The 10,246-nt window shown below is 52.7% G+C and overlaps 3 protein-coding genes across 3 annotated transcripts; all 3 read right to left on the bottom strand.

The window, feature by feature from the left end:
- Nucleotides 1-955: 955 nt before the first annotated feature.
- Nucleotides 956-1,808, bottom strand: LOC104043382 (hemoglobin subunit alpha-A). Its single transcript, XM_009502996.2, has 3 exons — nt 1,649-1,808; nt 1,286-1,490; nt 956-1,182 (listed from the first exon to the last, which is right to left on the bottom strand). Exons 1-3 carry the CDS (start codon nt 1,741-1,743, stop codon nt 1,054-1,056), a joined length of 429 nt encoding a protein of 142 aa, XP_009501291.2. The 5' UTR covers nt 1,744-1,808; the 3' UTR covers nt 956-1,053.
- A 2,463-nt stretch (nt 1,809-4,271) lies between these two features.
- LOC104051237 (hemoglobin subunit alpha-D) lies at nt 4,272-5,049 on the bottom strand. Its single transcript, XM_064462023.1, has 3 exons — nt 4,890-5,049; nt 4,565-4,769; nt 4,272-4,447 (listed from the first exon to the last, which is right to left on the bottom strand). The coding sequence occupies exons 1-3, from the start codon at nt 4,979-4,981 to the stop codon at nt 4,319-4,321; spliced, it is 426 nt and encodes a 141-aa protein (XP_064318093.1). The 5' UTR covers nt 4,982-5,049; the 3' UTR covers nt 4,272-4,318.
- Nucleotides 5,050-7,182: 2,133 nt separating this feature from the next.
- LOC104049741 (hemoglobin subunit pi) lies at nt 7,183-9,507 on the bottom strand. Its single transcript, XM_009510490.2, has 3 exons — nt 9,342-9,507; nt 8,040-8,244; nt 7,183-7,460 (listed from the first exon to the last, which is right to left on the bottom strand). The coding sequence occupies exons 1-3, from the start codon at nt 9,434-9,436 to the stop codon at nt 7,332-7,334; spliced, it is 429 nt and encodes a 142-aa protein (XP_009508785.1). The 5' UTR covers nt 9,437-9,507; the 3' UTR covers nt 7,183-7,331.
- Between the last annotated feature and the right edge of the window lie 739 nt (nt 9,508-10,246).

The raw sequence follows: 10,246 nt of genomic DNA, 5'->3' as shown, positions 1-10,246 counted from the left end.
ACCAGCCCTGGCAGGGACAGGGCAGCCTTACTCAGCACCTGGCAGGTCGTAGTCCCCCAGGACTATCTGCTGCCCCATCTCCCACCACACCCACAGCTGGAGGAGAGCCCATGATCTCCTTAATCAGCCACTGGCAGCCCACCCCTGCCACAGCTGTCCCACTGCAGGCTGTGATAAAGTCCAGGGGCTGTGCAGACATCAGCACTATGGCACCCAGCACCGCTTTGCTGCCTGCACTTCTTTTACTGCCCTGACACCCCCTACCCCACTATAGTTCAGGGCCCAAAGAACAGGACCTGGAACTGAGCCCCATCTGCTCCCCTTGCAGTCCCCCATGCCTGCTAGCCCCTCAGGACCCTTCCAAAGTGACACCTCAGCAATGCAGCATTAGGGGGAAACAGAAGTCCTACAATGCCCCCAGCCCTGCATGCTGGGGATGCACAGAAAGATGCCCTTGCACTTGGAGGTCTTCAGGGTGTCCTCATTGTCCCACTACACAGAGGGTCACAGGCACTGGGAGCCCCTGTTCCCCGCAGTCTTCCACAAGCACTTCCAGGACAAGATGATCTCCAAAAATTTGTCCCAAACAGGGGCGAGGGATGCACAGGGTGCATGGGACAAGAGGGGATCCCAGCATGGTGCTCTGGTGAGAGAGCTGGGACAATCTGGGGCTGCAGGGAGCTCCCAAGGGCCAGAGTCTGGCTGCTCTCCCTGAATCTTTCCCCTCCACCAGTGCCTGGAAATGCTCTGCTTGCTCCCAGATATCCACAGCTGGCAGAGCAGTGTCTGCCTGCTAGGCACCACCACCCAAACGCTGCCTCTCTCAGAGACAGCAAAACCAGACCCTATTTCCTCCATGTGCCCACCTGGCAGGGGCAACCCCCCATTCGGGCCCCTGGAGCAGATCCCTCCTGTTCCCTCCCGGCAGGCAGCAACAAGAGCAGGACACCAGGGCTGGAGCACAAATGCAACAGACTTTATTTCAGATCATTTGTCTGCTTGCTGTTGGAGGGCTGGCAGTGGGTTGGGTCCAGCTCTAGCCATGGTGCCGTCTTAACGGTACTTGGCAGTCAGCTCCTTGGCTACGGCACACATGAACTTGTCCAGGGAAGCATGGACCTCCGGAGTCAGGAGAGTGGGGTGGTGGATGGCCACCACCACCAGGAAGCAGTGGCCCAGCAGCTGAAAAGGCAAAAGGAGATAATGAGCAAGAGGGAGAGGCGAGGGGGTAGCCAAGGGGGTGCAGGAGGGGAGCTGGGCTGGTCACCCCTTCCCAGATACTCACTTTGAAGTTGACAGGGTCCACACGGAGCTTTTGGGCATGGAGGTCGCTGAGCTTGGAGAGGGCACCTGCGATGTCATCAATGTGGTTGGCAGCCTCAACCAGCGCAGCTGCTACCTTCTTGCCATGCGCCTTGATCTGAGCAGAGCCATGGTGTAGGTCAAAGTGGGGGAAGTAGGTCTTGGTCTGGGGGTAGGCCGTGAACATCCTGGAGGACAGAGGGGGGTCAGGGACAGATGGGGACAGATGAGACAGGAACAGAGTCACATAGGACAGGGAGAGTTGTGGATAGGGAGGGGATGGAGGCAGATGGGAGGGAGTCAGGGACAGACAGCAGAGGGGATGATGATGGGGATGGACACATACCTCTCCAGGGTCTCGGCACCATAGGCCTCGGCACTGCCACCCACTTTGGCGAACACGCCCTTCACGTTGGTCTTGTCACTGGCAGACAGCACCATGGTGTCACCTCGCGTTGGCAGCCCCCAGCACGGGTGACCCCACCAGCCGCCGCCGCCCTTATATGCCGTGCCGGAGCACCGCCCTCCCGCCATGGCCCGCCCCACTCCCGGCCCCGGCCCAGGTCCTGGCCCCGCCGGCTCTGGGCCGCGGCCAGACGGGGCCGCCGCCAGCCTTCCCCCCCTCGCCCGCCAGCGCCGCGCCCCGCTCCTCCCCGCGGCACGCCATCGCCTCCGGGCCCGGCTGGAGGGGTCTCTGCCCCCTCGGCACCAGCTGGGTCTTGGGTCAGCATTAGGGTTAGAGCTTGCACCAGTGCGGGCTGGGTGGTCCGTCCCCTCCGGCACAGGCTGACTGCAGGGTTAGGCTTAGGTTTAGGTTAAGGCTTAGGTTTAGGCTTAGGTTTACGGTCTGTACTGGCATGGGTTGAGGTTACGGCCTGCACTAGCATGGGTGGCGGAGACCCTATGTGTCCCCTCCTGGCACAGGCTGGTTTCAGGACTTGGAGTGGGGTACCAGCTGAGGTCCCCCTGGCACCGGCAACTCTGGCACAGCCTTGATGTGTCCTGGCAGGATGGTGGGGACAGCGGCATGGGGGTTCTAACTTCAATAGTGTGGTGGGAGTCTGTACCCCACAGACTGAGCCTGCCACATGCAGCCCATGGGCACCTGCAGGTATAGGCTGACTCATACAGCACAGCCTCCACACACACCCATGAACTGCCCCGGTACACGCACTGCCCTTATATGCACTGCCGTCTAACATGGTCCCTACACATACACCATCCTTGCACATGCACACACTGCCCCTATACACACACTGCTGTCCCACACAGCCGCTATACACACAGCCACTCATCCACGCTGCCCCACTGCACCTACTGCTCTCGTTCCCTCAGCGCACCCTAAACTGCTGTACCCCAAAGTGTGTGTCCTCTTTACCCCCTGCTCTGCGAACCACAGTCACATACCTTTGCGTACAGACCCCAGAGCTCCCCTGCTCTCTCCTGTGCATGTGCTCTGCTAGCCCCAGTGCTGTGGGGGGACTGGGTGACCCTGACACCGAGTGTCCCACTTGACAGAGACATGGGGATCAGCACCAGGTACTGATGCAAGCACTGGCCTACAGCAGCAGGAGCTCACAGCCAAGGAAGGAAGGTGCACAGGGCCACAGCAGCCCATGGCCGGCCCTGCGTGCCCCAAATGATGAAGGTGAGGAAGGCAAGAAAGGCAAGGAAAATGAGGAGGGTGAGAAGGGTGAGGGGGCCTGCAGTGCTTCCAGTATGTTCGAGAGCTGGCGCAGGCAGGCAGGGGACAGTTCACACCCATGTTTCCTCCATGGCTGACGGTTCTTATCATTTGTGTTTGGGGGAGATTAGCTTGAGCTGGCACTATTTCAGCACAGGGAAGGGGGGGAGGATGGTGGGGCAGATCTGGGAAGCAGAGCCCAGGGAAACAGTGGTGGGGCAGTGTGTCTGCTGCCTGTGCATGCATCACAGGGGGCAAACTGCAAAGGTAGAAGAGCCCTTCAAACTGGTGACACAAGAATAAATGGGTGTAAATGCACATGAGGACACTGGGATGTAGGCTGAGATGTTTCTGAGGATGGAGGAAAAGTGCTGTGGGTTCATGAGTCCACTTGCAGGAGCAGGGGCCAGCATGGCCCAGGGACTCCCAGCCTTGTGTTTCTCTGCATGCAGAGTCCCTGCATACCCAGTGCCTGGCTGCTGCCTGCACTTGGCCACTGCAGGCACCACTCTCCTAATGCATCATCTCTCATCCCACAAGAATGCTCATCTGGTCCCTCTGGTGTCACAGCGCAGAGCAAACCCAGGGCTAGTTTAATATCTTACAACCCATCACCTGTAATCTAAAACAATGATATTTTAAAATTGATGCTCCAAAACCCTGAAACCAGTGGCCCTGTGCTGGACTGCAGCTCTGCCCGCCCCACTCTCACCTTGCCCAGGCACCAAGGGAAGAGCAGACACCTGGGGCTGGTGTGGGGGCACTTTCCTGGCAGTCAACAGGGATTTGTGCCTCAGGGGCTTGGGTTCAATGATAGTGTTTGTTGGTGGTCTGTGGTGGATTATCTTCCACACCATGAACTAGTCTGATTGCCTGTGGAGCTCATGCAGGCACCTAGCTCCCACAGCATCCCCAGTGAAGCCCTAAACTGCCATCATGATAGATGGAGCCAGGAAGGATTAATCCTACAGCCCCCTGGAGAGCCCTTTGAAAGGGGATGCAAGAACCACATTTTGCTTAGCACATCCTTCCACCTCGCTGTCTAGAGGGATGCAGGCACAGTGAAGTGATAGGCTGAGCTCCATTTTCCGGATCTTGCTACCAGCATTGGCTGCACCCCAAGCTGGGGCAGGGTGGAAGTAGGCAGGGCCCTGGGAGGCACCCAGGGAGCCCATGGCCAGTGCTGTTCCCCTGTACCATGGCTGGCCTCACCTTCCTCTGATGGGAGCACCACAACACCCCAGCCCACCCCAGCCCCCAGCCCCGGCACAGACAGAGACGGTGCTGCAGCAAAGGTGTCTTTATTGATGGCATCTGGGCAGGGCTGACAGCTTATCTGTACTTCTCGGCCAGCACGGCAGCCACGGCCGTCAGGAACTTGTCGAAGGCGACGTGCACCTCCGGGGTGTATTCTTGGCCCAGGTGCACGGCCAGCACCACCTGGAAGCACTGCGCCAGCAGCTGCAAGGCAAAACAGGGCTCAGCACTGCCGCTATGGCCCCTGTCCCCCCATCTACTCCCCGATCCCTCATCCCCTATCCCCTGTCCCCCATCCCCTGTCCCCCATCCCCTGCCTGCCTTGAAGTTGACGGGGTCAACGCGCAGATTGTAGGCATGCAGGTTGCTGAGGTCAGCCAGGGTCTGGCGGAGGTTGTCCAGGTTCTGAATGGCGTTGCCCAAGGCAGTCACCACCTTCTTGCCATGGTTGCGGATCTGCTCAGAGCCGTGGTGCAGGTCAAAGTGGGGGAAGTAGGTCTTGGTCTTGGGGTAGACCAGGAACATCCTGCCGGAGTGGGATGGTCAGTGCTGCTAACTCCTGGCTGGACCCCCACAACCAGCCCCCTGTGGGGCTCCCACCTGCTCACCCCCCCTTGCCCATGGGGTCCCCGAGCCCAGCCTGCACCTGGTCAGGGTCTCCTCTCCCATTTCATCTTTGGCGCTCTCCACCTTCTGCCAGACGCCCCTGACCAGTGCTGTTTCTTCAGCACCCAGCATGGTGGCGGCTGGTGACAATGAGCAGGTCTCGGTGGCAGTGACGCCTGCCAGGACGCCCTCTTATAGCGGCCAGCACCTCCACCCTGGCCTTATCTTATCGGCACTGAGGGGCAGGGGGGTGCGGCTGTGCAGCCCTGTGCCCAGGGAGTGGCTGCGGTGCTGTCTTGGGGGGCCCCAGCTGCCCTGGGGGGCCCAGCCCTGATGAGGCCCCGAGTGGGGCTGGCTGCCCTGCCTTGGCCTGCCCCACTGCACCAGGCCCATGCCAGGCTGGGCCCTGGGGGCAGTGCCTGGCTGGGCTGTCCTGTGGTCAACAGCAGCCATGGGCACATCCTGTGGGCATCACAGCCTCGGCCTTGCTGGCCAGTGAGTCTTCAAGCCTCCCATTGGGATGCTTATGAGGCCTGGGCTTCTTCCCTTCTTCTCACCCTGGCGTGTGCTCCTGCCTTTCCCTGTAAATGCTGGGATATCCAGCAGGGCATATGGTGGTTGGTGACTGTCACATCCTTCGCTCAGCCTCTGTACGAAGTCATTGGTACAAATTTGGGGTTAGGGACAGACCAGGTGCTGAGCTACCATCTAAGTTGTGGATTTAAATGTTCAGGTTACCTGAGACCCACAAATGTAGAATGTTTTAAAAACTACTGTGGTACACTGGCTGACAGGTTTAGAGCGATTTGGTGATTTCAGAGCTTCCGCAACGTCTCTGTCCCCCTTGTCCAAACACAGTCCTGGAATTTTGTAAATGAGATGAAGACCACAGCTTGCAGTGCCAGTTGAGGTTGTCAACCAGAGTTTGCTTAGGACTTTACACCCACCTTTTCATGTCAGAAGTCCTCTGAGACAGGCATGGCCAGTGAATGTAAACTGATAAGTAATTTCTTCACAGCAGCTCCCATCGTGCTGTCTTTTAGATTTTTGATCAAGCCAGCCCTGATAACACACTGATGTTCTGGCTTTTGCTGAGCAGTGTTTGCACAGCATCAGGACTGTCTCTGCTTCTCATGCTGTCCCCCCAGGGAACAGATTTTGGGGTGCATGATACACTGGGATGGGACACAACCAGGCAGATGACCCCAGCTAACCAAAGAGGCATTTCATACCATATAAATCCATGCTTAGCAATAAAGGGAAAAGAGGGTGGTTTAGGGAGTTTTAGGGGAGTTATGCATCTTTTTTTGCTCAGGAACTGGCTGGGCATTGGTCTACTGAGAGGAGGTGGTGAGTGATTGCCTTTGCATCACCTGTTTTGTTTTTGTTTCTTCCCTCTTTTTCCACTTATCCTTCACTTATTAAACAACTATTTCTGTTTGTTTTCTTGTTTGATCTTGACTCCCAAGTTTTCTTGCTTTTATTCTTCCTTTCCTCTTCTCCTCATCCCACTGAGGGGGCAGAGTGAGTGAGCGACTGTGTAGTGCTTAGCTGCCCACCAGGGTTAACCCACAACAGGTATGTATGGAGCATCCCTGCAGTCCCCCCAGGGTGACCATTAGTTCCGTCCTCTTCCCTGTCACTGCTTTGCAAAGAAACCCCAGGAATTTTTGATCCCCCAGATACTATCAACTCTGATCTCCAGTGACCACTAGCATTCCCAATTTCAAATGTGTGTAAAGTTCCCTGTATATAAATAAGAGATGTCAAGCTGAAGGCATGGTCCCTTTACCAAACCTGCCTAACAGGTATGATAGCCCAAGGTGTTCAGAAAACAGATCAGATACCTTGTCCATACCCCATGGAGGGGAGGGTGAGAAGACAATGCCCAGCATCGCTCTGGGCACATCACAACATATGGCAATGCAGGTTTTGTTCACAACAGGCTATGTTGGGTTTTGGACAGGCCAAACAAAAAGCCTGGGTCCATTCAATATCCTAGCAGGATAAAAGGCTGTTTCCTGGTCTGCCTGGAAACAATCTTTGGTGGATATACCTTTGGTGAGCAGTAGCAGTCACAGGGCTCTAGCCTGTTCTGGGATTCTGCTCAGCGTTATGTTATTCTGACTGAATATTATGTTATGTTATTCCCATTGAATTTACACAGATTAGCACATGAATTAGTATATGAATTCATTAGTACATGAATTAGTACATTAATTCACACAGCTTAGTATTTTCCCCTCCATATTGTGTAGACATTTCAGAACACCCCTACCTGACCAGTAAGGTGTAGGAGGAACACATGGAGATGAAAGCACAGAGACCATAGCTCACATTTGAATTATTTATTAGGTTTTGCAGATGACCAAGCCCCTGCATAGGGGATTTGAGAGAACTGCATAGGAAGGGGTGAACACCCCAGGGCCTGGCAGCTGGCATGTGCCATGGATGTGCATCCCTCATCCCCTGTGGAGGCTGTTTATCTGTACTTCTCAGTCAGAACAGAGGAAACGCTGGACAGGAACTTGTCCCACGCAGCATGAACTTCTGGGGTGAAGTCACTGGGATAGCGGGCAGCCACAGAGCACAGGATACAGTGGGAAAGCAGCTGTAAGAAAAAACAGGATGAAATCCATTGTAATAAGTAACAGTTGTCAGTCTAGGGGTTTGCAAGGCGCCTTAGTCCCAGCATGCTCTGGGATGGCAATTACATGCCCCAACCAGGTAGTGCTGCTGCCTGATGCTATGAGTGAAGAAGCAGAGTTGCCTCTGGTATAGGGCAAAAGGCACCGCTTGATACCACTCCCTTTTTCCAAATGTCCCTTCCTTCTGCCCCAAAGGGAAATGCAACAAAGTGGAAGTGTTTAGAATTTACTTTGTTCAAGACAGGTGATATAACTTGACTTGTGAGGGAGGTTCATCAATTACAACAAAGGCAGCAGAGACTCAAGTCTGTCTAACACAAACCATAGGAGCCCCCTGAGTAGTTTTTTGCTCGAGCTAGACCAGATCTTTAATCAAAAGATCCAATCTCAGGTTAAAAAATCAGGTGGGGAACAAGCTGTGACAAGAGTCAACAAGGCTGTGCAGTGCAGTCAGGGATCAAGCTGCTGTTAGCCAAAAAGATTGGTGGTCACTAATTCTGTGATGGCAGTTTTCATCCCTGAAAGTCTCTGTGCTCACTCACCTTGAAGTTCACTGGGTCCACCCTGAGGATGTAAGCATGCAGCTCACTGAGTTTGGCCAAAGCACCTCTAATGTCGTCAATATGCTTCACAGCTTCCCCGATGGCATTCATGACCTTGGAGCCATGACCACGAAGCTGAGCTGAGCCTTGGCTGAGATCAAAGTGAGGGAAGTAGGTTTTTGTCTGGGGATAGCTGGAGAAAAGCCTGGAGGAGAACATGAATATGAGATTCAGCAGTGGAAATGACATGCATGAGACAATAAAACCTCAGAGCAAGTGCAGTGTAAACCTGCCAGCTAAAGAATTGCATTCCTTCAGTGGTTGTAACAGAATTTTGGGATCTTGAAGCCTGCATCAAGGTCATCTTTCCGCTCTTAAACTTCTCCTGCAGTATGTGCAGATTAGTCAGAGAGCTAATCTGTATGTACTAGAGACGAATAAGTTAAAATAAGTTAAAAATAATTTTAAACCCAATGCATTTTTTGGTTTTGGGGGGGTGTTTTAAAATAAATAATAACCTCATATTGTCACTACATTTCCTATATTACATTGTAAGCCAGTTTGCAGGATCTTCAAACTTTTACGAGCTGAATGAACCAGAATCAACATGAGTGGTATACAGAGTCCTGGAAGGTGGAGCACAATACTTTATCTTGAGCTGTAAATAACGTTTAAGTAACTTTGAATAACATCATAATTTCTGAACAATTTCCAGACTATTATCCCTTTTGTGCCAGCTTGCCTGATTTGTATGAACTTTGGATTACTGTGCTATACTTCAAGCAGGGGATCCAGTCGTCTTGTTTCCTAACAGTTTGTTACTTATCAACTGGAACAATGAAACATGAGTATCCAGTGAATTTAGTGGATAGCTATTCTCTTAATGCCTAGAAATTGCAAGAGAAATTGTATCACTTATACAGAAATTGCATCACTTGTACGATAAACCACTTCAAGTTAATTTCCTAACAGTGATAACTGTATTTCAGGACACTGAGTATGAATGACTTTGAATTTGTCACAAGAGCTCCTGGCTATGAATTCTTCTGAATTGCTATAATGGCAAATAAAATGTTAGAATTGCTTAGAAAATTAAGTTTTGCTGTAATATTTTGAAGACCTCTATTAGCATTTAGTAGCACAGATATAATTCCAGAAAATTACACACCAAACAACATAGAGGTCATCCATCAACTCTCACCAGTTCCAGTGTGCTCTCAATCATGGAAGTTTTACACGAGATGCATCTTAACATCAAAGCCAGAGGAGGCACCCTCTTCGGAGGGCTCCTGGGGGACTTACCTCTCCAATGATTCTGCCCCAATGGCATCAGCTTGGGTAGCCACCTTTGCCCAGATGTTGACCACAGCGGCCTTCTCGGCTTGAGTCAGCGTCATTGTGCAGAAGGGTGCAGGCTCAGGCTCCTTGTAATGAACACTCAGAGCAGGTTTGGACTCATCGCCCTGGTGGCCCTGGTTATAAAGAGGAAGGGGAGAGCGGACCTTGGCGCCTGTCCACGTTCATTGGTCACTACAGGGGCCCACCCATGGAGGTGGGAGACTCTTATCTCCTCATGAAACAATGCCTATTTCAGCAAGGGTCAGTGCCTGGCCTCCTTGCTTGCTGGTGTTATCAGCTTCTTGCTTCTTAACGTAATGGCCGTGTGGCCAAAGGAAATTGTCTGGACACATATTGATACGTGAACAGAGAGATACTGCTGGAACATTCCAGCAACTGAGCACATCTTTAAGCTAAGGAGCATACGGACTTCAAGCACACTAAGGAGCTTGGAGAAAAATCTGCATTTTCTCCCTTGCCTCACAGATGTGAACCCAAGACTCTGGGGTCTTCTGCAGCATATCATACACTTCCAGTATATGTGGCTGCCACATGGCCCAATATTTCATATTAAATGATTCCTAAGTAGTGCTAGAGACAGGCTGCGAGACGCATGGTATAGTTCAGAGTAAGGGTGAGACCCTTGTTTTTTGAGAATCAGTGGAGATTTTGCCATTTGCTTCAGCACTGCCAGGACTTCACTTTCTCAGACTCTTGCAAAGAATGAGACACACATTCCACAATTGATATTGCTTATAACAGCACCGGTAGTAATGATTTCTATGAGTACGCGAAGAGGAAGCTTATGAAATTGAGTATGGCCCTAGAAAAAAGCGTGTGTGTGTGGGAGAAAGTCCAGTCAGACTTTT

The sequence above is a fragment of the Phalacrocorax carbo genome, chromosome 10 (genome assembly GCF_963921805.1).
Source record: "Phalacrocorax carbo chromosome 10, bPhaCar2.1, whole genome shotgun sequence".
Classification (NCBI taxonomy): domain Eukaryota; kingdom Metazoa; phylum Chordata; class Aves; order Suliformes; family Phalacrocoracidae; genus Phalacrocorax; species Phalacrocorax carbo.
Note: the sequence above shows the minus strand (reverse complement) of the source record. Positions and strands in the feature narration are given on the sequence as shown.

Excerpts from the sequence above, each read along its gene's own strand:
- LOC104049741 (XM_009510490.2), bottom strand. The coding sequence starts at position 9,436 with ATGACGCTGACTCAAGCCGAGAAGGCCGCTGTGGTCAACATCTGGGCA. Across the intron at positions 8,245-9,341 it reads GGGGCAGAATCATTGGAGAG|GCTTTTCTCCAGCTATCCCC; the intron begins GTAAGTCCCCCA and ends GTTCTCCTCCAG. Across the intron at positions 7,461-8,039 it reads TGGACCCAGTGAACTTCAAG|CTGCTTTCCCACTGTATCCT; the intron begins GTGAGTGAGCAC and ends TTTTTCTTACAG.
- LOC104051237 (XM_064462023.1), bottom strand. The coding sequence starts at position 4,981 with ATGCTGGGTGCTGAAGAAACAGCACTGGTCAGGGGCGTCTGGCAGAAG. Across the intron at positions 4,770-4,889 it reads GGAGAGGAGACCCTGACCAG|GATGTTCCTGGTCTACCCCA; the intron begins GTGCAGGCTGGG and ends CCACTCCGGCAG. Across the intron at positions 4,448-4,564 it reads TTGACCCCGTCAACTTCAAG|CTGCTGGCGCAGTGCTTCCA; the intron begins GCAGGCAGGGGA and ends TTTGCCTTGCAG.
- LOC104043382 (XM_009502996.2), bottom strand. The coding sequence starts at position 1,743 with ATGGTGCTGTCTGCCAGTGACAAGACCAACGTGAAGGGCGTGTTCGCC. Across the intron at positions 1,491-1,648 it reads GGTGCCGAGACCCTGGAGAG|GATGTTCACGGCCTACCCCC; the intron begins GTATGTGTCCAT and ends TCTGTCCTCCAG. Across the intron at positions 1,183-1,285 it reads TGGACCCTGTCAACTTCAAA|CTGCTGGGCCACTGCTTCCT; the intron begins GTGAGTATCTGG and ends TTGCCTTTTCAG.